Here is a 26577-nt window from a genome sequence, read left to right on the forward strand (position 1 = left end):
TCTCCTCATCCCCTGGACAAGTAGTGCAGGCTGGTCAGTGTACTCTGTAGGTGGGTGTGCACCCCTGGGGTGAGGTGGATGTGCAGGTCCTTCCAAGCTCTGGCAGGGTGCTGGTCACCCTTCTCCAGTGACAAGGATTCTCGTGTTGACCCAGATCCTGTGCCCTGTCGACAGAGAACACCTGTGTTCTTCCAAACCAGAGCTGACCACACAGGAAAAGTTTCTTCTAACATCTCTGGAGGACGGATGCCCTGCTCTGGTGCTCCTCAGCCCACGTCTTGTGGATCGAGCTGCTTTGCTGTATATGGCTGCTGATGGTGCAGCAAACTGACAGGCTGCTTAGCTGGCCGTGCTGCTCCGTAACAAGAACAAGAAATGTGGGTGTTTGGTGGTTTCTCCGCAACACAGCGGAGAGGCAGTGGCTTGAATCATCGGTGTCGTTTGTTTCGCCCTGGTCACGCAGCCAGGACCCGTCCCAGGGAAGAGCAGGGCAAATCCTGTGGCCCTGCCAGCGTGCAGGGACTCCAGTTTGCACTGGAATTTGCAAACTTACTATAAGCTTGTAAAAATGAAATGGTCCTCTAGTACTTACAGAACTGGTTTTTGTCAAGTTTAACATTATCCTGACTATTTCATTAGTGTTTAGGATAGTGGGATTAGTAGGATCACTTTGCTGTAGAATCTCCTTCTAGGTGCTTGCGCAGAGATGGAAGATGCCTAGATTTTGATGGGTAAATCCCATTTTTCTTTGCTACTCACCCAGAATAACAAGGGGTTTTCTGTTTCCCCTGTGAAAGCCCAGGCAACCTGAGAGTTCAAAAATTATTTAAAAAAAAAAAAAAATCCTCAGAAATGAGGAAACTGACTTAAAAATAATTAGAGGTTTTTTTCAGAGATTGTTCCAAATATCCTTGAATTTTACAGATTTTTTTTCTTGTGTCCTCTTTTCTTCCTTCCTTTCCTGCAACTGAGCCCTTCTGCCTTGACAAAAGAGAAAGCAACTCCCCAGTAGCCACAAACATTTGTAAATTTAACTCCAAGCTGTTTGGACTATTTGTAGGGCTTGTGTTGACCCTCCTTGATGGCAGCAACCAGGGCCCCTGAAGCAGAAAATGAGCAGCATGTCTGCACCACGCACCAGCTGGGGACTAGCTTCTGCGTAAGCCTGTGGAGGTCCTGAGTCCATCTGGGATGATGAGGCCAGAACGTAAAAGCTTCCTATTTAGAGACCATCCTGGATGCTGCTCAGCTCCCCTCTTGCCAGACAACTGGTTGCTTCTTCTTACATCTAAGAAGTCCCCTAAGTGCAGGAGCTGGGGCCTGGGCTGATATTTGCAAATTCATTTCAATTAATATTGGTTCAGTTAGCTTCAAACACAAAGCCTGTGATTTTATTTTTTTTTCTGTCATTTTATGAATTTTCAATGATGTTTCCAGTGGCACAGTTTGCTCACGACTCTATTAACTACTGGGAGGCATCTGGGGCAATGTAGTCAGCGCTCCTTTCTCCTGAATTGCACAGCAAACAGCCCATTACAGCCACAGTTCAAACCAGTGCAAGGGAAAATCCTTCCAATGCTTGCTATGCCAGGCTTGGGCACTTGCTCAGGTGGCAGCTGGCAGATGATGCCTGCTGGCAGCAAGGGTGCCAGCCACTAAGCAGGGCTATTTCGGAGGAGCCTGGGGGTCACCCGGGAGAGCAGGACACCCCAGCAGAGAAGACGTGTCCCCGCGGCTCCTCGTGCTGTCCCCAGCAGACCGACTGTTCTGCTCTCAGATGCTGTCCAAGCCCAGCCAGGTGCTCCCCTCCCTCGGGCGCCTGGTCTTTGGAGCTGGGCAGGCACGTGCCGTCCCCGTCTGACAAACGACGGCGGTGGCAGCGCCAGCTTTTCTTGGCTTTGACTCTCCCTGCAGCTCTCCGCTCCTAGCACCAAGCCTTCGGATGCCAGCTGTCCAAAGGGCCTCAAAATCACGTGCTCAGGTGGAGGCAATGCTTGCTTTCGCTCATTTAGGGCTCTGCCTTTGCCTCCTGCCGTTAGGACATTTGATGGCCAGGTCTTCAGGACTTTAATCCTTGCTCTACAGACCAAACCCCCAGAAATTTTAGGAGAGGTGAGATACAGCTGGAATGCCTTGACTCCAGTCTCTGTAACTGCCCCAAACCCGCCGCTGTTCCTGCTATGCGCTCTAGATGCTGCTGGAGTCTCTGGGTGACCTCACCTGGTTTGGCTGGGTTGTTTATTCTCAGATCCAGCCTGGTCCCTCCTTTCCCCTGCTCTGGATGTCGCAGCTGGTCAGACTTGTGGGGCAGAATTGATTCCCAGCGCAAGGCTGGTGCTGGGTGAAGTGGGAGAGCCGAGAGGGGAAAAGGAGGATGCTTTCCCGGCTGGGAATCCAGTCTCACAAGGCATCCCTGAGATGCAGAAGGGAACAGGCAGACATCTGGTCCGCTGCTGGTGGAAATGATAGCACAGGAGAAGCCTTTAGACAGTGGGGTGTGCAGAGACACTCTCCTGCTGGGCACCACAGGGAGAGACAAGCCTCTGGTGGGAGAAGGTTAAAAACCCCATACCTGGAGAGCCCAGAGCAGTTTCTAACCTCTCTCCACTCCGCTGGAGGGACCATGCTGTGCTGGGAATGGCTCTTCCATGGAAAGATGATCAGCTGCTGTAGATAAATTAAGTCCGTTAATCCCTTAAATGTCTCCCGTCTTTATCTCAAGACGGCATGTTGTAAATGTGTGCAATTTGGAACCTCGCTGAACTTCTCTTTGGCAGTACCCGGGGTGATGCTGCAGGTGAGACGCAGATGCCCAGCGTGGCAGTGGCCCTGTTGCTGTCACCCAGAGAGGACGTGCCATGTGGTGCTGTAAAACCTACAAGCCGGCACGTGAATGGCTCTGTAACACACTTTGCATCATTGGATGTGACGTGTGATTGTGGTTAAGTGTAGAGAGTTTGTAGCTACAGATTAGATTAAGATTATTTGTAAAGGCTTTTTTTTACATATGTTTTTCCTTCTGCTGGACAGCCGTGGGCAAAAGCCTCGCTAAGTCTGCTTATCCTCTGCACAGCTGTTTGTGCCAATGTGCTGCTGCTGCCACTCGGGTATCTATGGCAGTTCGTTCTCTCTGCTCAAGTCTTTGTGCTCTGGGCGCAGCACTCTCCTTCCCACATTTCAGCTCCAGCTGAAGGGAGCAGAGCCTCTTGCTGAGCCTTCTCTGTTTTCATGCCCTTAGTACAACCCCATGGGCTGGAACCCCAGGTGTACTCTGGGTGCATTGGGTCCTGGGTGTATTCTGGAACCGGAGTTTGAAAGGAATTGATTAGAGATATCCTGTGCTGGGCTGCGGATGCTCATGTTGAGTTGGATAACCTCTAGACTCTTGCTTTGGTGACTGGCAGTCTCCTCAGTTAAATTTGCCATGATTTCTTAGTGATGCTTTATTAGTTCATAAACGGCTGCTTCAAATAAAAGAATTGCTGAATGCTTGGGATTAGACCAGCCAGCTTTTGGGTGGTGGTGGTGAGTTAGGTTCTGGTTTAAAAATCAGTTGAAAGGAGAGTAATTATGGCATACAAAAGGTAAGTAAGACTACTTTCCCTAGCCAAATTCCTATACTCGTTTCTCTTTCCTGAAGCAGCTGAGAACTCATCAGAGGAATCACAAGCTCTCGGTGAAACAGAGGTGTGACTTTGGCTATTCCTTGCCCAGCCACGGGCAGTGTCCTGAGCCTGGAGTCCCCCTTAGGCAGCATACCCTTGCAGGAAAGGTGTTTTCTGCCCCAAGGATTCTCAGCATGAGCTGTCTATGGGGATCAGAAGAGCAGCAGAAACGTGGGTGACAGTGCCATGCTGGGAACGGGATGCCAGCGGGACCCTTGGGGTGCTACCAGCTCCAGTGCTCTGCCCAAAGGCAGCTCACCAGGAGGGCTTTGGGCAGCCCAGCGCAGGGCTGAGCAGCCTGCAGCAGTACACCCTCCTTGGCTCCTCTCCCCCAGCCTGCTTGTTCTCTGGACCGCTGCATGGGAAATGTACCTTTTAATAGCTAAGAAGCCCTGTTGACTCTCTGCCCAAAAATTCAGTGAAAGAGGCTCCATCTTTCTACTGTACCATCTTTGATAAATCAATACTGTCTGGGCATTGGAGATCCCAGTAAATGAAGCGCTAATTATTAATTTAATAGTCAGAATAAAAAATCTCTTAGGTCATAAAGAGAAACCCACTCCCCTTCAAAAGCGAATGCAGCAGTAAGCAGAAAGATAGCTGGATTGATACAGCTAATATATCAGCGGAGAGCTACACCATCTTAACAGAGTTTTCTGAAAAGGCTGAAGGCACCTCTCAGCCTTTTCTGTGCTTTGGGTACTGTCTGCATTTGGTTTCTTACATCCAGCAGCTTCCTTGCGAAGCAAAAATTTATTGCGAGGGAGAATGTTAATAGCAAAAGTTCAAGTGCTATAGTAAAAATCTGTTTCCTCTCTTCTTGGAAAGCCTGTGCAAAAAAATACATATACATGTACAAATAAAGCTAAGAAATACATCACTTGGAGCCAGAAAATGAAAGCTAAAAGTTGTGGTTGCTCTGCATCTTAATCTAGATGCCCTGGCTAAGGTTTCCTTTTCCATTAGTGCATTATTTAGCAGCTAAAACGTAATAGAGGATGTAAGCTGCAATGCCTAACACAGCCTCAGAGAGGCCCTTTCTGGTAGCAGTTGCAGTGCTGTGCATGCAGACCTGCCACCGGGAGAGCTTACTCCAGATTTAATGAATCACCAAGAAATACGGGCATGCCTGAGCATGCGGTTAGAGATTTTGAACATGCGAATGGGGTGGGAAGGGACAGCCCAGACCTACCTGGGTATTTTGGCTGTGTAAGGTCTTAGCTATGGATGGTACAAACCCCCAGTGGAAACCCAGAAGCATTGTCTCTCAGTCCTTCCTCCGTCTGAAACTCCCCCTGTAGAAGAAACTCCTCCTGCTGACAGCTGAGGTCCTTCTCTCCATGCTGCGCTTCCCTTGGGAGATGAGGTCTTCTGGAAAATGATCCCAGGGCAAAGCACCACCTGCCAAACAGGAGAACAAATAACCGTGCGCCGACATGTCCTATCCGTGCTCACCTGGAACCACCACAAACAGCCTCCATCCCTACGCGCTCCGGCCAGCAACCTAACCGTGACTGTGCAGCCACGGCTGTAGAGGAACACTAGAGCCCCTGCACTTGTTTTTCGGTGCCTGGCAGCTTCCCAGCCAGCCCGAGAGCATCGGTGTGTTACTGCGGTGTCTCCATGGGCTGGTAAACCGAGCCACCAGTGCCAAAGCAAGACTGCCTGCACGCCGGCTCTCCAGAGAGGCATTACTGGGCTCTACACGCGGGCAGGTGAAAGGCACGCAGAGCAATTCCTTCATCCCCTGAAACCTCTGCTCCCTGTCCTCTGGGCTTCGGGACTGCCTGGGCTCTCCCAGCACTGTCAGGCAAATGAAACAGCAGTGGCTGCGGTTGTGGATATTGATGTGTGCCTATATTCATAGCTCCATAAAACTATTTTATGGTGATATAATAACCCTAAATATGGGACGTATTGGCAACAGAGAGTTAGCAATTCTAAGTGGTCTATCCATAGTGAAATAAATGCCTCCCAGTTATCAATACAGGAGCTTGATGGAGTCAAGTAAACAGCCGGTTTTCGATATCTGTCTCTGCTGCAGATTCACAAGGTATCAATATATCTATCGGAGTCCTTTGTGAGTAAGACATAAATCTGGGCATTTGTTTCCTGGGAACAAATGCTTTATTATTAGCAAATTGTAAAGCAGGGTCTAGGCACTTTGCTAACAAGTGCACGATCTGCAATTCTAATGGCAGTTCATCTCCCATCTCACATACACACACATGCACACACATACGCCCCTCCAGTAAACACCTCCGTGGGAGTGATTAGTATCTCCTGATGACTGATAGCCAAGCTTTCTCCTCCCGCTTATGCTGCCAGTTCAGCTGCTGAAAATAAGATCTGCAATTGCTCCAGGCCTGGCAAAGGAGCACGCGGAAGAGCTGGGCAACATTCTCCACACACAGAGTGGCAGCGGAGCATTTTGACATCTTGCCAGGTTTCCTGAAAAAGAAAGGGAAAAAAATCCATTTTCATCGGTCCTTTTCTGCTCGTTGTTATTAAAAGTGAATGGGGAGCTGTGTTTATCAGGAGCCGCGAGCCAGACAGGCTGCTCGTCACCCATGAGATGCAGAGAACAGACAAAGCCTGGCTGGGAGATGGCTGCAGACATCCCTCGGGACTCTCCAAATGCCCAGGTTACCGGAGCCCACTTGCATTACCTGCCTGCAGTCTGGACACCCAGACCTGCCTGCCTGGGAACCCCACAGGGTGATACTTCACGTCTGGGTGGTAGCCACCATGAGTCGTCAGCAGTTTCGGGACCTTCCCCCAGCCCCAATCCTCTTTCACACATGTTTTCAGCTCTGCCTGAGCACTGTTTCAAAAGGGACCAACTGGAGGCAGCAGGCAAACCCACGCGGTCCGTCTTACCTCCCTGTAAAGTCGAACTGGCCCAGGAGGCTGACAAGATCCTGACAGGGGATGCTGAGGGAGGTCCTCTCTCCTGGTTTTTGCTTTTCCCAAGGCATCGCCATCCCTGGTCTGGGGGACAACCCAGCTGTGAGCTCTGCAGCAGCTCATCAGATACTCTATGCAATTTAAAGGAGAAAAAAATGCTCTCATGACCATGAGTTGAAGGGCTGGTGGGATGATATTCAGCCTGACATAAAAAGACTTTTCTATCCTCCCGGAGCTCATCTTCCCTCTCCCGTGATGCGCAGGCTGCAGGGCTGTCATTTCAGGGATACTTCAGAAGTGTGTTTTGCAAAGCTCTGATATTCACAGGAGCTCCTCGGGAGCACTGCAGGAAGGCACCTACCACCCACCCCTCTCAGAGAAGAGCAAACACGTCCAGCTATTGGCAAGCTACATTTGTAATGCTTCGAAACAGTTTTTCAAGTAAATTTTGGTAAACCTATCAGTGATCTTCCTTACTCTGAAACGATTTTATATATTTCACAGCACATTATCACACATATACAGGAAGGTGCCCTTCAGAGATGGCTTCTCTGTTGCTTTAGTGTGACATCAAGTTGTCTGTGTGATTCACAGACCCTCTGGAGCCCGAGGAAGAGAGCAGCCCCAAGGTCTGTCCAGACATCGGAGGTCCTTCCACGCCCAAGCAGTGGTGCAAGAACTTCCCAGCCTGCAGTTTTCCAGCACACGTGACTGACAGCCCTTCTCCACAAGGCATCTGTTAGACCAGATCAGATGATGTTTGCCATGAAAACAGCTGTGGAAGATAGAGGATTATTTACATGAGGCCCTCCCCTGCTGCTTTGGTGGGAACTCAGCCAGGGTTAGTGTAGGCGAGACAACCAACAAGACACACAGACCAACTGCTGGGGGATCTGCTTAGTCCCGTGGACCTGCCCTCTTCCAGTTTCGATGTGATTAATTGCACAAGAGGAGCTAAAGCTGGATGGGATGCATCCTCATACGGGCTCCTTCAGGGATGCAATTGCTGTCCTTGCCTGCCTGCAGCTATGGGGCTGCAGCAGAGGTGAGAATGGAATCAAGTGCCACAAAAGCGAGAGGTAGGAGTGTGAAGTGTGGGAAAGGCATTAAGGTGGGCGCATTAGCCAAAGGGCTATGCCAGATGGGCTCTGGGCTTTGAAAAAAACCTGAGGAGGAGGAATGAGGAATCAGCAGTGAGTCCTGCCCTGCTCCCAGGGCCCTGGGCAGTAGCGGGGGTAAGACCTCCACCACCATGATCCCCGTGGATCCAGTATGAGGGCTCGTGCCCCCAGGGCAGCTCCTCTCCCCAGATGTGATGTGCAGGAGCAGAGGCAGGTCGTCTCCCTGCTGCTCAGGAAAGGAGGTTCCTTCTGTGCTGAAAGGCTGAGGCTTTTCACAGAGCACTCCCATCCCTCGCTGCTCTCCTTTGCATGCCAGCATCTGCAGGGGTGGCCAGGGGCTGACAGGGGCTTGTCTCCCCCACACCGACCCCGTTCCTGCACTGCTCCCTGAGCATCGCTCCCGCTCGCTGCCAGAGATGCAGCTCCAGCCGTGGACAGCCTTGGCACCACAGCTCCTCCGTTCCACACCAACTCACAGGAAAGGCCCCTTCAGCCCTGCCCATCATCCCTGAGATGCCCAGGACAGCAGCACGTTTTTAACACTGCCTTCTGCCTCCAGCCCGTCTGCCGCTGCTTCAGCTTGTGCCCAAGCCAAAGCTGCAGTGCTGAGCAAATATGGCAAAAGTAGTTATTTCCAGCAGACTGTGAGCAAAGCCCCCTGCCCTGCAGGTGCCACTCGTGGAGAAAAGAAGCCAAAGTCGCAGCTCCTGCAGCATGGAAATGCTCAGGGCTGTCCTGCCTGGCACCCGCAGCTGTCTTTTAACCTTGTGCCCTGCAGCTGCTGGCTTTACCCGATGTCCCCATCATCGCATGGGTCCACACACACACACACATACACACACACTTTACCCGATGTCCCCATCATCGCATGGGTCCACAGACACACACACACACAGAGTCCATGCCAGGCATCTGGCAGCGCCATGCCAAGCTGCTGAAAATGCTGCACTTCTAAGCAGCAGAGGCAAACAGCTGAGCAGAAAGCGATGTCCTCCCCTCGTCCTGCCATCCCTTCTGCTCTGGGAAGGCCTAATGCAATTCCCGTTCGCGCCGCGTAGATGGCGTTAAGCTGCGCTCTGCAGTTTGCTGTGTACCAGTGTGCTTAGCACCACTCCCGTGTGTGCATGGGTTTGTACGGCCAGATACATATACACACTATATATATATATTTGAAAATGTTATGACAGTGATCAACTACCAGTGACTTGAATGATTTCCCTCTGTTTCACGCTCAGCTCTGCTGTGCTTAAGATCCACTTCACCACTGTCACCCAGGATCATCTCCTGCTTCACGTCTCTCCTTTATAGTCCCTAATGAGGGGACTATCATTTGTACCTCTGTACCCTGCTTGAGATGAGTGCAGTGATGTGTCTCGCCTTTGTGCTACTCAAACAATGTGCCTGCATTGATGCTCTCTTGCTTCCTCCGGGGCAGCATGGTCGGATCACCAACACCCTGCCAGGCTCGATTTTCTCTGCCAGCTCCCCCCAGGTCTGGCCCGCTGTTTCCTTGAAACTTGTCCTGTACTTTACTTTGAATGCAGCAGGGAGTCAGAATTACGCCCACTGTTCCCTTCTATTCTTGGCCCTCCGCTTCCCTCACCTCCCAACCAAAATCTGTTCGCCTTCTGAAAATGGCTTATATTTTCTGACTGCGAGAAAGCATCTCTCCCACAGGGGTTGCGGTGCCGTTGGCTGTCACACTTCAGAGCCGAGCAGCTTGGGGCAGGGGTCTGCCCCCTTCCCCCCCGACCCCTCTCTCCAGCCATGCCCAAGTGGCCAGCGGCATATCAGACTTGGGGCAGCAGGTTTTGTGGCTCCTCCAATCACTGTTTGTTGCATTTATTGCTTGCTTTGTGCCAGTATTGCTAAATTTACTGGAGTTGTCACTGGGAATTATTGGTGTGTCCATATTTCTCTCCTTTAATGCCTGTGATTGCTGGGTGAGGCGGAACATGCTATTTGTCCCCTTTCCAAACAACGTCTCTGTCAAATCAACAAGAACAGATTATTCATCTGCTGCAGGAGGCTAATTGCAAACAATCGTAAAACAAAACATTATTTCACTGCAAAGTAATGGACAGCACTGCCTCTGTACCATATGGCACCCTAGTTCAAACACGGGCCTGCTCTGGCCATCTGAACACAGCCCTTGCACAAGCACTCTTCCACTTGCTTATGGGGTGTTCATCTAATGAGACACTTTCCTCAGCAAGGCAGCAGCAGAGCACCATCATTCACGGTCCGGGGAGAGCACCTGCAGTGCCAGAGCAGGGTGACTTGCATCTGAGGAACAGCGAGAAGCCCCACGCTCATGTTAAGGCACAGCTGTAACACCTGCACCAGCTCCCCAGGGCTTCCGAACCTCTGCCTACAGCTTGGGAAATTGTGAGGTGCTCTCTAGTGCTTTGAGATCTCTGGAACAAAAAAACCCAAATCAGCTTCCCCGAGTTGCCCATTTTACGATCCTTAGCCGAGGGGTGGCACAAACATCAGCACCCAGGAGTCAGCGCAAGGAGGAACGTCATGGAGGCAACTGTGGAGACCCTTCAGTTCAGAAACGTTGTGGCAGGGTTTTGCTGGAGATGAGGTTTGTATGTCTCATTCTTACAGCATCCTCCAGCATTCATGGTTGGACCCCTCCGCTGAGGATGTGACATTTACCCTTGATGAGCGGCTAGCATGGCGTGAGTGTCCCTGCATGCCTTTACCTGGTCAAGAACTGGTCAGCATGGCCTTGAGGAGTCCTGGTTTTATAGGAGATGGGAACAAGAGGCACCAGGCTCATAGTTCTTACTGCCGCTGATAGGTCTCTAAATCAAGCAGCTGGTTTTCAGATAGTCAAATTTTCAATGAAAAGAACTGATTTCCATGGGATGTTGAGTCTTCCCACAGAGAAGCATTATGTTTACCTCCAGCCTTCTGTCTTTTCCTGAAAACCACTTTCTTTAGGAAACTACGTGGGCACTTCATTTTTCCTGGGGACACACTATGCAAGAACAGGCTTCAGCCTCTTAACTGAAATATGAAAGGATGAATGACAAGTGGCCACCAGATCAGTGGGATTCATGAGGTGACCTAACCACAGGAGGTCTTTTAGGTTCACGCCACTGCCAAGACCACCACCTCCCTCTCACTATACATTGCAGTATTTTTTGCCAAAATGCTCACTTCTACGAGATCCTCTCGCCACTTCCCAGTTTACTCTGGTCAGGTGCCCAAATGTTCACCCGCCTTTTGTCAACAGAGCAAAGCCATTACCTTGACAGCGAAATTTCTAAAGTTTTCATTAAGAGCTGGTTGAACAACACTGCCAGCATTTTCTTTGGGTTATTTCTTAAAGCTGAAATGGTCTTTGTAAAGCCTCAATAGTTTCAGAACACATCTTGAAAAATCATTGTGGTCCAGAGCAGCAATAATGCAACAATAATCCTGTGGCTTGGTGATTAGCGTTAGCAGGGCTGTAAGACAGGCAGCTCCAAAAGGCCAAACACTGGCATTTGGGGAGATCACGGTACTTTGGGACAATAATTGCCAAAATGGATCAAGGACAAATCCACCAGATTTGAGCTCACTGTTCAAGTATTACCATACTCCCCTGAATATAGAGCAAGTTTTAGGACAGAAAATAGGGTTTGAAAAAGTCCAGCTTACCACAGATTCTCTCCAGGTGATGTCTGGGGTCACGTTTAACCTAAAACCTTCTTATATTGTCAGCAATACCTTGTTCCTCAAGTCTTCTGCCCAGTTTGGCATGATCAGGGATGGAAAATTCTGCTCTGAACTTTGCACTTTTATATGTCAGCTCAATGTCCCCCACATCATGCTTTCAGGAAAACATGCACAAGAGTTTTATTTAATTGTTTAATTCTAATAAAAGAAGACAATAGTGCCTCCCACCTTTCTGTGAAACACCTTAATTCGCTCCAGTCCTGTCTGCTGTTTTACGTGTTGAGTTTTGAAGACTTGTGACTGCACTACAGTTTTTAGAAAACTAAAGAGCCAGACCGTGGCATCTGGAGATCCACGGGGCACCAGCAGTCAAAATGACAAAGCTACTTAAATCTGGTCTGTCCCAGCTGAAGGTCTTGCAGAGGAGGACCCATAAACAGCTCAAGCCACTTCAGAGGGAGCAATCTTTGCAGATGACTGAACAAATAATCACTGCCGTATCGCAGCTTCCTATCTTGCACCTTCCTCCAGCTCCATATGTTTCTCTTTACCATGTACAGTTTTTCTGCTCTTTAGCCAGCTTCTCATGCATCAAGCCAAGCCAAGCCTTAAACTCAGCAGAAAGAGTGCATGGGCACTCGTGGGCACTCATTCAAACACAGCCTGCTCGTAGTCCCCATCGCCTGGACAGTCTGCCTGAGGTCAGGTGTGTTTGTCCGGTCAGATGCGCCCTCAAGAACCCTCAAGCTACTCTTAGAGAACTCATTCTTCTTAAGCACCCATTTCTTCTCGTAAGGCTGTTTGGAAGATTTCCAAAGGATGGCTGGGCACAGTTCCTGGTTCATCACGCAGGTGGGCTCCAGCATCCGGCACACATGCCCTTATTCAGGAATGCAATGCCATGATGGGGCACATCTGTATGTCCCACATGGTTTGGTCCGGCTCGCAATTATAATTTGCCTCCAGCCTGTCCTGCTCCTCTATCCCTTAGCTATGTGCTCTCCTTTCCGCCCCCATCCCCATCCCACCTCTCTTTTTGTTCCTGCTCCAGGGAGGTTCCCTTTCCTCCATCTCTCTCTGATAAGGGCAGCAGGGAGAGGGGAAGAGTCCAATTTTTGGCCTGGAATAGCCTTACCCTCACTGTCTTTGGAAGGCCCATGGAGTTGGTTCATGTTTGGTAGCAAATCCACATCAGCTGGGAGGGATAAGCGCTGGCCAAGTGGTGACAGGACACCCTTATCTGCCTCACCATCATTGTGCCTGCCCCCAACACAGCACTGCTTAAGGTATAGGAGCATCCCTGGAAATCTCTGTAGGCTCTGGAGGGTTTCAAGTTAAGACATGAGCTAGGAGAGTAATCTGAAATGAATAATTTATTTTGGTGAATTTTTCTTCCCTCTGTTTACAGATTGTCTAGGAGCAGATTGCAGCTTTCACACCTCAATTCATTATTGGAAACTATTTGCAGATAGTTCCCGGTCTGCAACTCATTTGCTAACTCTGTTGGGAGTACTGCAGATCTGATATCAGAGCTGTTTTGATTGGTCATGTGGTACTGCCATGCTCTCATTCCTCCATGAAATATATGACGTTTCGAATCAGGCTTTAAGGGCAGATGCTCCTAGTCACGAATTAGATGTTCATTTTCTGCCAGTGATCTCCAGTAGCCTTTCTGCATGTCCCTACAACTGCCCCTGCCAGGACATCCATCAACATTTAAGAGAGTAGGAGTCAGCCTTAAAAAAAAAAAGAGTAACCCCTTCTCATCTTAAACTGGAAAACAAACAAACAAACAAACAATAAACAAACCAAGTAGGAGAAAGCATGTCTCAGGAACTCAAGGCAGAGAAAGAATATGCAGCAGCATCCATCCAGGGTTGGCACCATCACAGTGGAGACACTGTTGGCTTGGAGGAAAACAAAAAGCTGACCCCTTAAAAAACTTAGGAGCTACAGCCCACACCATCAGTAGGCTGTACCTGGGAACAGCAGAGCTCCTGAAATGCAGAACTGTGAGCAGTTACAGGACCTGGAAGGTGACCCTGGTTGAATCATACTGGTGTAGCTGTGATGGAGTGGCCATTCTTCAACTGCTGCTCTCGGGACTCTTCCCACTCCCCGGACACTGGCTCCAACACATGGCCTGGTGTTCCAGGGATAGCCACAGAGCACGTGCAGGATCTGGTCACCAGGTCTTACTGAGGGGCACTGGGAGGGCTTTCCACCCCAAATAACTGCTTGTTTTGGATGCTTTGTTCTTCTGGAGGTTTGGCATTCACACAGCTGTGGATGAGAGCAGCAGTGCAGAAATGGAGAGGCCATGACTCTGTTGGGATCCTCTGGAGCAGGTCGCCGGGTGGGCCTGTGAGATGCACAGCCATGCCATTCACTTTGCGGTCAACACATGTGGAGTGCATGGTGTGGAGTCCTTCCATGGAGGAGCAGGTTTTACCCTTGGTCCACATTTAGACTTTTGCTGCCTTTCTCCCCACTCCCCTTGGCTCCCTCTGCACATGCTGAGGAGGACCTCCTACCCTCATATGGTCCGTTTGGTCATGAATCTTATCCAGTCCATCATTTGGAAGGAAAAAAGCCCATCCTGCCCAGAAATCCAGGGGACCAACCTACCCTTGAGCCACTAATGAGGCCAGACACTCGGGATGTGGAGCCTTTCTCAGCAGAGCCTACAAGTACCCAGATCCACCATGGAGGACCTCCTTCGAATCAAGAATCTGGCCAGGAAGTCGCTGAAGAAACCTCTTAGGGCTTTGTGTTTCTGTTTCCCCTTCTTCGAAGTCCATTTACCATCCTTGACTGTTCCCAGTTGCTTCACAGTCAGTGCAGAGCAAGCTCAGGGCAGCTCCAAGCCATGTCCAAGGTCTCAACCAGCTAAGTACCCCGAAGGCTTGAAACCAAGCAGCTTTCGGCAAGACATGCCCGAATAAATCTGTGGCCCTTCCTGCATGGCCCTACGATGCTCTGAAGGATCCTTGGCGCATCCCAATCTCAGCAGCACTGCCAGGACCAGGTGGGAACCTTTTATTGCGTGACGAGAGGGGATTGATGTGTCAGGCTGAAGCAAGTGCTGAGATGATTTACAGGAACAACTCGTCCAAGCCGACCCTATTGCTCAGGCAGAAGAGGCCTGAAATCTGAGAGAAATCACGAAGCAGAAGCTATGAGGCTCATAATTCACTTTCCTGGGAGAGGTAGCATCCATGGGGAATCGCTGGCTGTGGAGGGGGTGGATGCACTGACAGAGGGGAAGCTTTTCTCACTCTGCCTTGCCCACCCAAGCTCTGCAAGGCTTTGGCGCAGTTTTTCATGTCTATAGGAGCAAAACAGCACATAAGAACAATACAGATATTCAGTGCCTTTTCCTGAACTAACGCAATATGGTAATGAGCTGAGACAGTTGACAGAGATGGAGTGTCGTGCCCGCCATAGTGGGGGTGGATGGTTCAAGCCAGACAAAGCTCACACCAGGGCCCAGGACTCAGTCAGCACGTCTCTAGCGTGACAGCGAAGGAGGCCAGGAGTGGCCAGCCATGCTTCAGTCTTCTGGTTACGGGGGTCTCCCTGCAGTGTGCTGTTTGCTCGTACAGCCATCTGAGGCATTCTGGTACCCAGGACGCATTCCTCCGTGGGGCGTCCTGCTGCAGGAAAGAAATCTGACCTGGTGTGTGACCTGGGACTCTTTATATATATGTATGTGTGTGTACATATAATTTTTTTTTTTTTTTTTTTTTTTGGGTGCGCAAGTAGGATGATGCAACATTGCATTCATGGTAGTCTGGCCTGCTGGAAGAGTCACTCTGCCAGCATACAACTTATCTGGCTGCCGGTGTGCCTCAGTTCAAGTCTCGAAAATGGAGCAGTAACTACGCTGGGTGTCTGGATAAATCATGCCAGCACAGTTTGTCCTCATGTGTGCAAACCTGGACAAGGAGCCTTGCTGATGTAGAGCCTCCCTGTGCCTCCATGTTTGGCCAATCTGCAGAACATTTGTTTCAGCTGCTGGAAATGTTCAAGAGAGAGCCATGATCTATGTGCCCTTCATATAAGACAGCAGGTGGATGGTATAAAACATAAACTATGTCAATAGTCCCAGTGTCGGTGGGACTGGTGAGCCCTTTCACATCTGTATTTGAGAGTCTGACCCATTGCCTGCCTATGCCTGTGTTTTGGGTTTGTGTGGCAGGGGTTTGGTTGCAGGGGAGGAGGCTGCAGGGCTGGCTCCTGTGAGAAGCTGCTGGAAGCTTCCCCAGCCCCAACCCGGACCTGCTGCTGGCCCAGGCTGAGCCCATCAGTGACAGTGGTAACACCTGTGGGAGAACAGATTTAAGAGGGGAAACCTGCAGTGGCAGAGGAGACCGGAATGTGAGAGCAACCCCTGTGCAGATACTGGGATCAGTGAAGAAGGAGGGGGAGGAGGTGTGCTGGAGGAGGGGGAAGCCCCTGCAGCCCGTGGAGGTGAATGGTGGAGAAGCCTATGCAGGAGCAGGGGGATGCCCCCCAAGATGGCTGTGACTCCACGGGAAAGCCTGTGCTGGAGCAGTCTGTGCCTGAAGGACTGCAGCCCGTGGGAAGGATCCATGCTGGAGCAGTTCATGAAGGACTGCAGCCTGTGGGAAGGACCCTTGCCCAAGAAGTTCATGGAGAACTGTCTCCCATGGGAGGGACCCCACACTGGAGCAGAGGAAGAGTGAGGAGTCCTGCCCCTGAGGAGGAAGGAGCGGCAGAGACAAGGGGTGAGGAACTGACCCCAAACCCCATTCCCTGTCCCCCTGTGCCACTGTGGGGGGAGGAGGTGGAGAAAATTGGGAGTGGAGTTGAGCTGGGAAGGAGGGAGGGGTGGGGGCAGGTGTTTTAAGATTTGGTTTTACTTCCCATTATCTTTTTTTTTATTTGATTAGTAATATATTAAATTGACTTTGGTTTTTCCCCAAGTTGAGTCTGTCTTTTGCCCGTGACCATAAGTGGTGAGTGATCCCTCCCTGTCCTTGTCTTGACCCACGAGCTTTTCTTTATATTTTCTCCTCCCCGTCCCACTGCAGAGGGGGAGGAGTGGGTAAGAGGCCATGGTGCTTTGTTGCTGGCTGAGCTTAAACTACTACAGCCTGTCCTCAGAGCAGGTGAAAACTACTTCAAGACAGGGTGTTCTTGGATCTCTGGAAGGATGATTCGCCCAGAGGTCTAGAGGGATCCTTATCTAGTGGAGAAGGTGATATTCCCTGACCTGCTGATTGCCAATGCTGCATTATGCGCCATGTGCTCATGTCTGCTCCTGTCTCTTGCAAGCACAGGCAGTTCCAGAACTTGGCCTAGACACAGCAGCAAACAACCTGGTCTTTCAGTGCCCTTTTGCTGCCTCTTTATTCCTCCAAGAGATGTTTTCAGATGCTCACATCCACATCAGACACAGGAAAGGTGCGGCCACAAGACAATGGGGAAGAAATGTAAAAAGCCTTTACTGGATCAGCGCAAGGGTAAAAGCTACACTTTATTTAACATTGGGATTCGGGAATCGGCTCCATTAGGTCCTATGCCAAAAAAGAGGTGGGTGTAAGCATGGCAATGGTCAATGGCTTCCCATTTTATGTGCCCTCTCTGTTTCCCACATCCACCTCCCTCTTCCACCTTCTCCTCATCACCCATAGACCCAGGAATGTGCCCCAAACATGTCAGAGCCGCTCTGCTCACAAACATAGGTTAAAGAGAGCAAGTCAACGGTTGACACTTTGCAAGCAAGACCCACAATCCAAAGGCAGAGAATTGATCTAAGTGTGATTAAGCATTAGGTAAAGACGAACATGTAATTATCCAGTCAAAGCAAGGTGTCTCTTGATCTTGGTGAATGTTGGCTCCTTTCCAAGCTGCAAATGAGCTGCACGGAATTACTCATGCTGTCACTGCAAGCCACCTCAGCTCCCCCAGGAGGTCTCTTACTTGGGAGACTCCTTCTCCTTCACCTAGTCCTTGCTAGACAGCGCTTAGACGTGTTGGGAAACGGAAAGCACAAATGTCCAACATGCAGGCACAGAGGGAGAGCCAGTCTCCTGTACCTTGTAACAGGAGCTTGGAAAGCAAGCTGGCACTAGGATCCCCATCGTACCACTTTGCATGCCAAGGTCACAGCCACCATGTTACTTCACGGGGACCTATGCGTAGCAAACTTTTGGGTCTCAAACCAGCCCAAAGCGGTGCAGGAATCTGCAAGAAAAGTCAGTCGCAGCCCTCTACAGATGTGCTGTCTCCATTTCAAGATTAACCTTTCAGAAATGTCAGCCAAACAGCCACACGCAGCCGGCTGCCTTCCTGGTACAACCTGTAATTTTCGGCCTTGTGACTATAGTTTCAGTTAACTCCTTCGTTGCTCATGTTCACCTTCCAGCCCTCTCCCAGACAATTCCAGCTCCAGGGTCCTTTTATCTGCAGCGATCTTGATGCTCTGCACATAGGTGACCTCTCTCTCCTGATGCACCGCTTGGGATGGCAAAGTCAGAGGGCACTATTGAAACACGAGTGCTTGAAGGTGTGTTTAAAAGTGAGGAGCAGCATATTCCTAAACTGTGGTACCTGGACTGTCACTACAGAAAGAGCAGGGCAAGACAGGATCATCCTCCCTCCCCAGGAGACGTCCACAAATCGACAACAAGGCGTGCTGCCAGCAGATTGCATGGGAATGCTCCTCATCTCTTCCCAGACCTCACCTTTACTTTATCCCTGACCCCCCCCAGACATCCCTTCTGTTCCTTCGGAGCCGACCTGCCACAGACTGGCCCAAGCACCTGAAGGAGACAGCTATGTTGAAAGCCACAGTCCCATCTGAGGGACTTTGACCTTGTGGGCACAGTGCTGCCTCGGGCTGTGTGTGCAGGACTTGCAGAGAAGAGAGGGGCTGCCCGGTGCCAAGCTCTAGGATGTGGAGGATAGGGCAGGGGTGCAGCACACGCCGGTTAGGGTGCAGGCATGGATACAGGATGGGCAGGGATACAGCTGGAGATCACCTTTATGCAGAGCAAGTAGAGGGAACAGGCATGCAAGGCAAAAGGAGAAGGTAAGTGTATGCCTAAGGTGGGATGCAATTAGGTATGCAGGCTGGATGTGTGGGAAGGAAGAGAACTAGGGAATTATCCCTGTACCCTTGCACTCCGGAGGGGCAGAAAGGCAGTGCTCAGAGGGCCGGGTATCTCCCTGCCCTCCCCAGGTGTCATCTCCCATCTCCAGGGGAATGGAGGAGAGGGGCTCAAGGCATTAGGCGATACCTTTACATTTGGACCATTTTAGAGAGTGTCTGGGTGGCTACAGTTCTGGATCATTTTTAGGTGGAATTTCAATAGATGGACCCCTGCAAGTGGAAAGTCTAGCAGGAGAAGGGGGAACTGGAACAGTCAGTGGCTGAGGAGTCTGATGGAGGGGAAGGCACCTGACCAAGGTGAAAAGTTTACAAGGTTTGTAAGGGAGAAGGTAACTAGCCTGGCTCCTGGTGCCACACCATCCTGCCCCTGAGCCGAGATCTTGAGGTAGGTGCCCCCAGACTCCCCGCATGCCGAGTCCTTGCACCAGCGCTTGTACGTGGGCATTCCTTAAAGTACATCCTGCTTCCAGCTGCTTCTCAGCAAGTCCCCAAAATGCAGGCCTCGAAAGATGAGTGTTAACACGTGACAATGTGGCTTGCATTTGGCAGCCTTTGCCCTGTCCTGAGAAAAGCCAGATTCATCTCTATTCTGCTGGTGGTACTGAAGGTCCTGAAAGATCTGCAGGTGAGGTAGGTCCTGCTCTGACCCTCAGGTCCCAACTTGGGGGCCCCATTCCAGAGCTCTGCCAGCTGCAGCCCTCCTGCTCTGGTCCTGGAAGCTCTGCATCTCAGCCCTGCTCCAGCATGCTGCTTAGACTGATCCACCCACAGATCCTAACGGCAGCCTTTCCCCTGCTCTCCTTTTCCACTTTGGTTGTGGATGACCAATAAAATGCCAGCAAAAGCTATCTAGAAGACATCTGGAAGCCACAGCTCCCTGGTACCTTTGGGAGGCTGTTTGCATAATTAAAGCCCACACTTGGTAAACTACCTCCACCTGGCTCAAATGTCCAGTTAGGCCTTCCATTGCTTGCATTTCTTTTTGCCACAGGTGACTGTGGTGCCAGCATGAAGTACCCCACTGATCTTTGGGTGAGATGAGGCTGGTTACTGTACACAGGAGAAACATTTTCCTGGCTCACCTCGGAACGATGCCCACGTGGAAAGATGCAAACTGGGTAGGCCTTCAAGAGATGCGGTTATGACACAAGCCCCGAGAGCAAGCTGCTCTAGAGATGGTCAATAGTGGGGTCACAAGTTGTAAGAGAGGAACGAATATTCCATAGCGTACGCATACGTGCGTGTACATAGATGCAGGAATCTACACCTGTCTGGAAGCAGGTTGAAACCTCCGACTAGCAGGGACAGAGCCACCATGTCTTCGTGTTCAAGACGTTCGGCTTTCTCTGCCACCATCCTTCCCTCCTCCTTTCCCCACCGAGCAAATGAGTTCGCTTAATAAAAATCCGTCTTTCTGCTTCCCAGGACAACTGCAGATGGGAGCTGCCTATGCGGTAAGCGCTTGTCCGCTCCAGGACAGGGAAGGAGGGAAGCCTGCGGGAGGGCTGAGGAGGACGGGGAAAGCCAGCCTCGCCCTGCCTCACCTACCGCCAGGGTAAAGGTCGCGCTTTTTGGGTAAACTGAGGTAAGCCGCTGCCCCCCCCCCCCCTCCCCCCGCGCAGGGGAGCGCGATCCCACGAGAGCAGGGCCGGGATGCGGCCGGAGAGGAAGAGCTCGCTCTTTCGGCCTCTGCCCGAGCGCCCGTCTTCGGCCGCCTTCCTCCGGCCGAGGCAAAACCTGGCGAGGGGCGAGGCTCCTGCGCTTCCAGGGGTCGCTCCCGGCTCCAGGGGGCCACAGCCTGGGGGTGGAAAACCCCAAACGACCCCCCAAAACCCCGACCCTCCCGGGCGTCCCTATCCGCGGCTTCCTTTAGGGGGCACCTCTCCTCCAGGAATGAGCCGCCCGGCCCCTCGCAGCCCTGCCCGGGCCGCGGCCGCGCACGGCGGGGGGCTCCGCCGCCGCCGCCGTCGGAGCGGCCCCTGCGCTCCCCGTCTGCCCCCGGCGCGGCCCCTCCCTCCGTCCCCGCGCCCGTCTCTCTTCCCCCGTCCTCCCTCTCACTCCTCCAGCCAGTAAATCCGACCCAGGCTGATTCCTCTCACGTCAAACCACATGATCCCATAAAACATTCATCGCCTCTCCAGCCCTGCGCCCCGCTCGCTCCCGGGCTCCGGTGCAGCAGGGCTCCGGTGCAGCAGGGCTCCGCGCTCCCCGCCGCCCGCGGGATCCGCCGCAGCCCCGGCCCCGGCCCCGTGCGTGCGGCGGGCGGGAGGGAGGCAGGAAGGAAGAAAAGGAAGAGAAGGAAGGAAGGACGGAGGGAGGAGGAGGAGGAGGCAGGCGAGCAGGCAGGGAGGGGGAGCCTCGCCTGGATGCTGACTCCAGCTCGGGGGCTGCTCATTCCCCCGATGAGCGAGGGCTCCGGCACAGGGAGAGCCCCCTCCCCGGCCGCCGCCGCGCCGCGCTCGGCCTGAAGTTTCGCACGAGGATCTTGCCCCGCTTTTCGCAAGGATTGTACCGCCTGCCGCTCCGCTTTGCGCCTCCAGACGTGCCTTCCCCGACCCCTAAGATGAAGAGGGCGATAGCTGAAGGTAGGTGCGGCCCCGGCCCCCGTGTCCCCCAGCCCCCCCGCGGTGCGTGTCGTGTCCCCCCCCCCCCCCCGCCCCGCCGGGGCTCCCCGGGGGGCGGCAGGGCAGGGCGAGGCGGCCACGTCCCCAACTTCGCACCGCACCGGGAACTTCCCTCGCTGCAACTTTTTTTTTTCTTTTTCTTTTTTCTTTTTTTTTTTTTTTTTTCCTCCCGAGGAGTCGGCGGCAGCGGCCGGGTCCCGCCGCGGGGGAGAGGGGCCGGACGCCGGGGGCTGAGCCCGGCGGGAGCCGAGCGCTCGGCCCGGGAGAGGCGGCGGGGAGGGCGCGGAGCGGGGGGGCGGGGGGAAGCGCCGTGTCTGCAGGAGCGGAGGAGAGGCGAGGCCGGGCGGGGGGAGCGAGCACCGGGCTGCGCCCCGGCACGGCTCGGCTCGGCTCCAGCCGCCGAGCAAGGCAGCGGGCTGGAAGGAGGGCAGCGGGCTGAGCCCCCGCCTGGAGGGGGGGGGGGCGGCGGCGGCGGTCGGCCGCCCCCTGCCTCGGCTCGGATTTAGGGTGCCGGGGCTGCCCCCCGAAGTTGGAGCGGGCAGACTGCCGCCGTGGAGGGGGGGGGGGTAAGCGGGGCACCCCGCGCTCCCAGCCCGCATCCCCCGGGGGCGCGGAGCGGCTGCCCCGGCGGAGGGGGCCGTGGGTAGGGAGAGGGGCTGGGGGCCAGCCCGGCTTCCCCTCCCCAGCTCGCAGCCCGGCAGCACCGCGGCCGCTCCCCGAGCACCGGCGGGGGAGCGGCGGGCCCGGCCGGCCGCCTGCGGGTCCCTCCGGCCGGGGAAGTTTGCGGAGGCTGCGGGAGCCCCGGAGGGACGGCGATTACCGGGCTGCGGCGGGGGTCTCTCCCCTTGCTCCGTCTCAGCCCCGGTGGCCTTTTGCCAGAGGCTGGGAAGAGCTGGGGTGGGGGGGGGTTGTGTTGGGGGGGGACCCCCACGTCGGTTCGCCCCGCCTCGGGGAGAGGCAGTCGGCGTGCGGCGAGGCCGGCCTGGCACAGCCGGATCCTCTGGCTGAAAATCGCCCTTTTTCATCTGCTTTGGCAGCCCTGGCGATAGTCTTTGCTTCCCGGCTCCCGGTGCGGAGGGATGGGGCTGGGGCTGTGCTGGCAGCAGCAGCCGGGGGCTTGTTGGAGCTGCCCCGCTGTACCGTCGGTCGCGGCTTGGCCATTCGCAGCCGCTCCGGGTAAAAAAAAAAAAAAAAAAAAAACCAAAAACGAAATAAAGACCTACATTTGGAGGAACACACGCTCTCACGCCGCAGGTTCGGACCGCTTGGAGAGGCGTGTGCCACCCAGGTGTGTTTGCTGGAAACCCAGCCCACGGGTTGCAATTTTTAACTCGAGCGATCGAGCCATTGTGGGAGCTCCGCTGCTGTCCAGGCTGCCGGTCAAGGGAGTGCTGGGCACGCAGAGCCTCTTGCTGCATGGAGGCTCTTGGTGCGTGTGCCATCTCCAGCTCGCTTCCTGTTCCCATCAGAGACACAAATACAACCTTCTTTTTTTTTTTTTTTTATTCTTTCTTTCTATTTTGGAGGGCACTCAGGCTGATTTATTTGTGACGATCAAAGGACATATCCAAGCACTGATCCAAATGGCACACCGCCTCCCTTAGAGAGTTTGTATCGGTTTTAGATCTCAAACGGCCAATTTATTCCTGCTTGGAAAACACCTTGGGAGCAGGTTGCAGTGACGGCTTCTCCTGCTGGCCCTTAGGGGACACCGATATTTCGGCATCCGTTTGCTACGTGCTGCACCGTCGCCTGGCGCGTGGGTTGCCCGTTGATTCGAACCCAGCGGTTGTGTGTGCTTGTGCACAGGCTGCTGGTGCCGAGCTGGTGGTGAGGGCTGCTTGTCTACCGTGATGCTGTAGGACGGCCGTCAGCTGTGCGGAGCACTATCCAGGTGCGGGGTGTGGTGCGGGAACCCAGGATAACCTCTCCCTCGCCGTTCCCGATCCTGCTGCAGCACAGCACTTTACGCTGTGACATTCCCAGCTGCTGCCGGCATAACGCGAAACGGCACAGGAGATAATGAAATATAAAAACTGTGTTACAAACGGCTTTATTTATAGAACAGGGCTTTGAGGGGTTTGGGTTTGAATTTTTTTTATTCCCCCCCACCCCCCCACCCCGCAGTTTATGAATTGCTCCTGTGAGAGGCTGGGTAGCCTGGATTGCTGGTAGGTGTGACTGTAAAGTCCTTATGAACCTTGGGAGATTATGTTTAGATGAGTGAGTGACCATCCTACTGTATCTGGACTACATTTCCCAGCGCGGGCTGCTGGGATACTTCAAGTGCCTTGTAAGCCAGAAATAGCCACCAGGGGCAGTTCAACAGGCAGAGCTTTCGCCTGGTGTTCTCAGCACTTACTGTCTTATTAACACGATTTATTCATATTGAAAGAGGTCTTACCACGCTTATTCTTTTATAAAATTTATTTAAAAAAAGCCCCAAAACACAAACCCCTGTGATAGGAGAACCTACACCAGCCTCAGAGACTACTTATTCACTGATGTGACAGCAGCTCTTTCTTTTTCTTGAGAGAAAACACCACTCATCAGTGTATTATTTTATATTTCCTTCCTGTATAATGTTCATTTTGTATAAGGGGGCCGCAGCGTTTCCTGGGCTTGGTCCCCGCTTCCTCACCAGGCAGCACATACCTCAGACCTATATTCTGTGGGACTGTCAAAGGATGTGTTTGGAGAGGTTTTTTAAAGAGGACTATCAGGGCAAAAAGGTGGAGGTGCCGCTGCACCACTCCGTGCCTGGGCGTTGTGTCGGTGCAGATGTCGTCGTGTCCCTGCCGGCTCTGTGGTGTTTTCCCCACTAAGAGTGTTAGACAAAGCTGGTCCAGAAAATAAGTTAATTAGAAGCGGCAAAAAGCCGCCACTGCTCTCTCCGCTGGCTCACCACCAGCATGGGGAGCACGGCAGTCCTGTCTTAACAAAGCAGGTCCTTCATTAATTACTTCCGTCCTGTGTTCGGATGCTCTGGGCTTCGCTTGAGTAAGAACCTCCCGGGAGCCTATCCTGTTCATACGTGTGAAGGAGTCGGTGGTGGGAAGGAGCAAGGGGGCAGTTTGCTACCCAGCTGAGATGCCTCCTTCTGCTTTCGGCTGCTACCTGCCCTGCTCAGGGGGCTTGGAAGGAGAGGGCAGGGGAGTGGTGGTCTGTCCGTACGCTCGGCCTCGTGGCTCGCTGTGGAGTTGGAAGCTGGGAGGGGATGCGGGGGTCCACAACTCGCATCCCCACAAGTGTCTTGATAACTCGGTGACGATCCCTGTGCTATTAATGAAGGCCTTGTGCCTGCGTAATCTTCTTCTGGCACCACCGACGGCTTTGGCCGTTAAGCCTTCCAAAGGAACAAGTGAAATCTAGCAGCACGTGTGTGAATTTTCCACCTTCTTCAGCTTGGAAGCAGCGAGGGAGACTGCGAGATGGGGGTAGGGAAGGGGAGGGATGCTCCGGAGGCCAGCTCTCGGGCGTACTGCTGCGCACCCTGCGTGCACGGTGATACTGGCTGTGGGGAGCTGCTGCCTACCCTGGAAAGCGCAACGTCTTCCTTCCCTTCCCGTCCTCCTGACCCTGGAGGGAAGGGAGGAGGGAGAGGGAAAATCGGTTGAGCCAGAGCCTCAGCACAAAGCAGGACAAGGAAGATTGCAAAGAGCTGAGCTCTAATCTCTGCTCTGAGCCTGCACATGGCTGCCGTGCCAGTTGCTCGCGCAGCTCTGCCCCGCCGTGCTGCAGGGTGCATCCTCGTGGAGAGGCTGAAGCTGCAGTCCCAGTGCAGGATTCACCCTGCTCATCCAGCCAGAGGCGGAACCGCAGGGAGAAGAAAGGGGTCGGTCTAATTAGGTGTGCGTTTTCTTCCCCTTGGATTTGCAATGCTTTCTGCTGCTGTCACCTTCATTAAGACATACCTCTGAGTGCCGAGCTCCTCTTTTGATGTTCCTAAAGAGGTTTCATTGTTGTTTTTTTAATGTGGGAGGCGCATACACAGTGGAATAGGCGTATCCTGTACCACTGCAAAGAGGTGTTGTAAGAGGCAGCATCACAGTGGTGCCTGCCAGGGCTGGGATTTGCACTAGGGCTTCTCCCTCCTGTCCGTGAGGAAAGCTTTGTGCTGTGTCCTCGAGCCAGATGGATCTGTCTGGGATTTGTGAGTAACAGGGTTTCAGGGCCTCTCCATCACAGACTCGCACAGAGGTGTGGAAGGGAGGAGGGAGGCTTGTGATCTACAAAGCCCAACCTCTCCTCCCCTTTCATGCTTGTGGTTGCAACTCCTGGAGGTTTCCAGAGTCTGAGGGAAAAGGAGACAATTGTACTGAAAAGTCATCGACAGCTAAAAGAAGCCAAGGGCGGATCCTTCCATGTTTGCACAGAGATGTCAAAGCAATTCATACAGACTTTGCTAAAATGTGCAAACTCACCTCAGCCTGTGCTGGTGTCGTCTTATGGCTATCGGGACACGCAGCAGCGTGAGTTTTGGGTGGCTGATTATCCATTATGGTGGTGGTCAGTGATGATACGTAGACTCGGAGCAGATTGGCATCAAAGTGACACAGGTGTTTCCTACGGCCTGTGTGCAGCATGCATGGAAAGGCCATGCCTGTGTCTAAGGCAGAACACATCTGCGTGTGGTGTTGCACAGACTCTGTCCGTATTTACTTTGCTTTTAGAGAGCTCCTGGAAGTCAGGGCTTCTGGAGTCTGGTCTTGGCCCTGCTTCTGACTTCTTTGTATCCTTGGCTGGGTCAATGAGCCTTTCTGTGATTTAGTTTTAGCTTTTCCAGCTCAAACGCTGGGCGAGCAATGCTGAGTTATCTCCCGAGGGACCCAGAATATGCTTAAAGGTCAGTCCAGAGCTAAGACGTGGAGGTCTGTGCAATTGCCAGTCACTTCTTTAGCAGTGACACAGTGTCAGGTGACAAGACTGATGATATTCTCCTTAGGGGTGTTACTGCATCAACAGCAGGTTTGTCTCTCTGGTCTGGCCTGCCTTTCTCACAACCTTTGCATTGTAGCTTGGAGCTGATCAATAGCACCAGCAGATGTTACAGTATTTGTTGTCCCTCTCAAGGCTTTCTGCTCCTGGAACCAGGGGATTAGAAAAGTACTTGAGTTTTATTTTTTAGTCTTCCTGGTTGTCAAGAAAAGCAGAAGCATTACACAAGCACGTGCAAAATGCTGAGGAGGTTGGAAGCAAGAAAGTACTCCAATGCTGTGGTTTTTAATATGGCTTCTTGGTAGCTCAAGTAGTATGAGGCATCAGCCTGACAACAGGCTGCAGCCCTCCTCCCCCAGACAGCCAGCAGTGTTAGGGTCCTCTCTGCATGCGACAGGCAAGGCAGGGGTTACAGAGTATTTGCTTTCATAAAATCATAGAAGAGTTTGGAAGAGAGATCTGGAGGTATCTAACCAACCTCTTGCTCAAAGCACAGCTAATTTCAAAGC

At 52.7% G+C, this 26577-nt stretch overlaps 1 protein-coding gene across 1 annotated transcript in view; it reads left to right on the forward strand.

Annotated features, from left to right (window-relative positions):
- Positions 1-20674: 20674 nt before the first annotated feature.
- Positions 20675-26577, forward strand: part of RTN4R (reticulon 4 receptor) — a 79428-nt gene continuing 73525 nt past the window's right edge. The window contains exon 1 of the mRNA XM_049804142.1: positions 20675-21091. Within this exon, the coding sequence (XP_049660099.1) occupies positions 21070-21091 (22 nt within the window). The 5' untranslated portion in view covers positions 20675-21069. The remainder of the gene's footprint in view (positions 21092-26577) is intronic.

This window comes from Accipiter gentilis, chromosome 7 (assembly GCF_929443795.1).
Source record: "Accipiter gentilis chromosome 7, bAccGen1.1, whole genome shotgun sequence".
Taxonomy (NCBI): Eukaryota; Metazoa; Chordata; class Aves; order Accipitriformes; family Accipitridae; genus Astur; species Astur gentilis.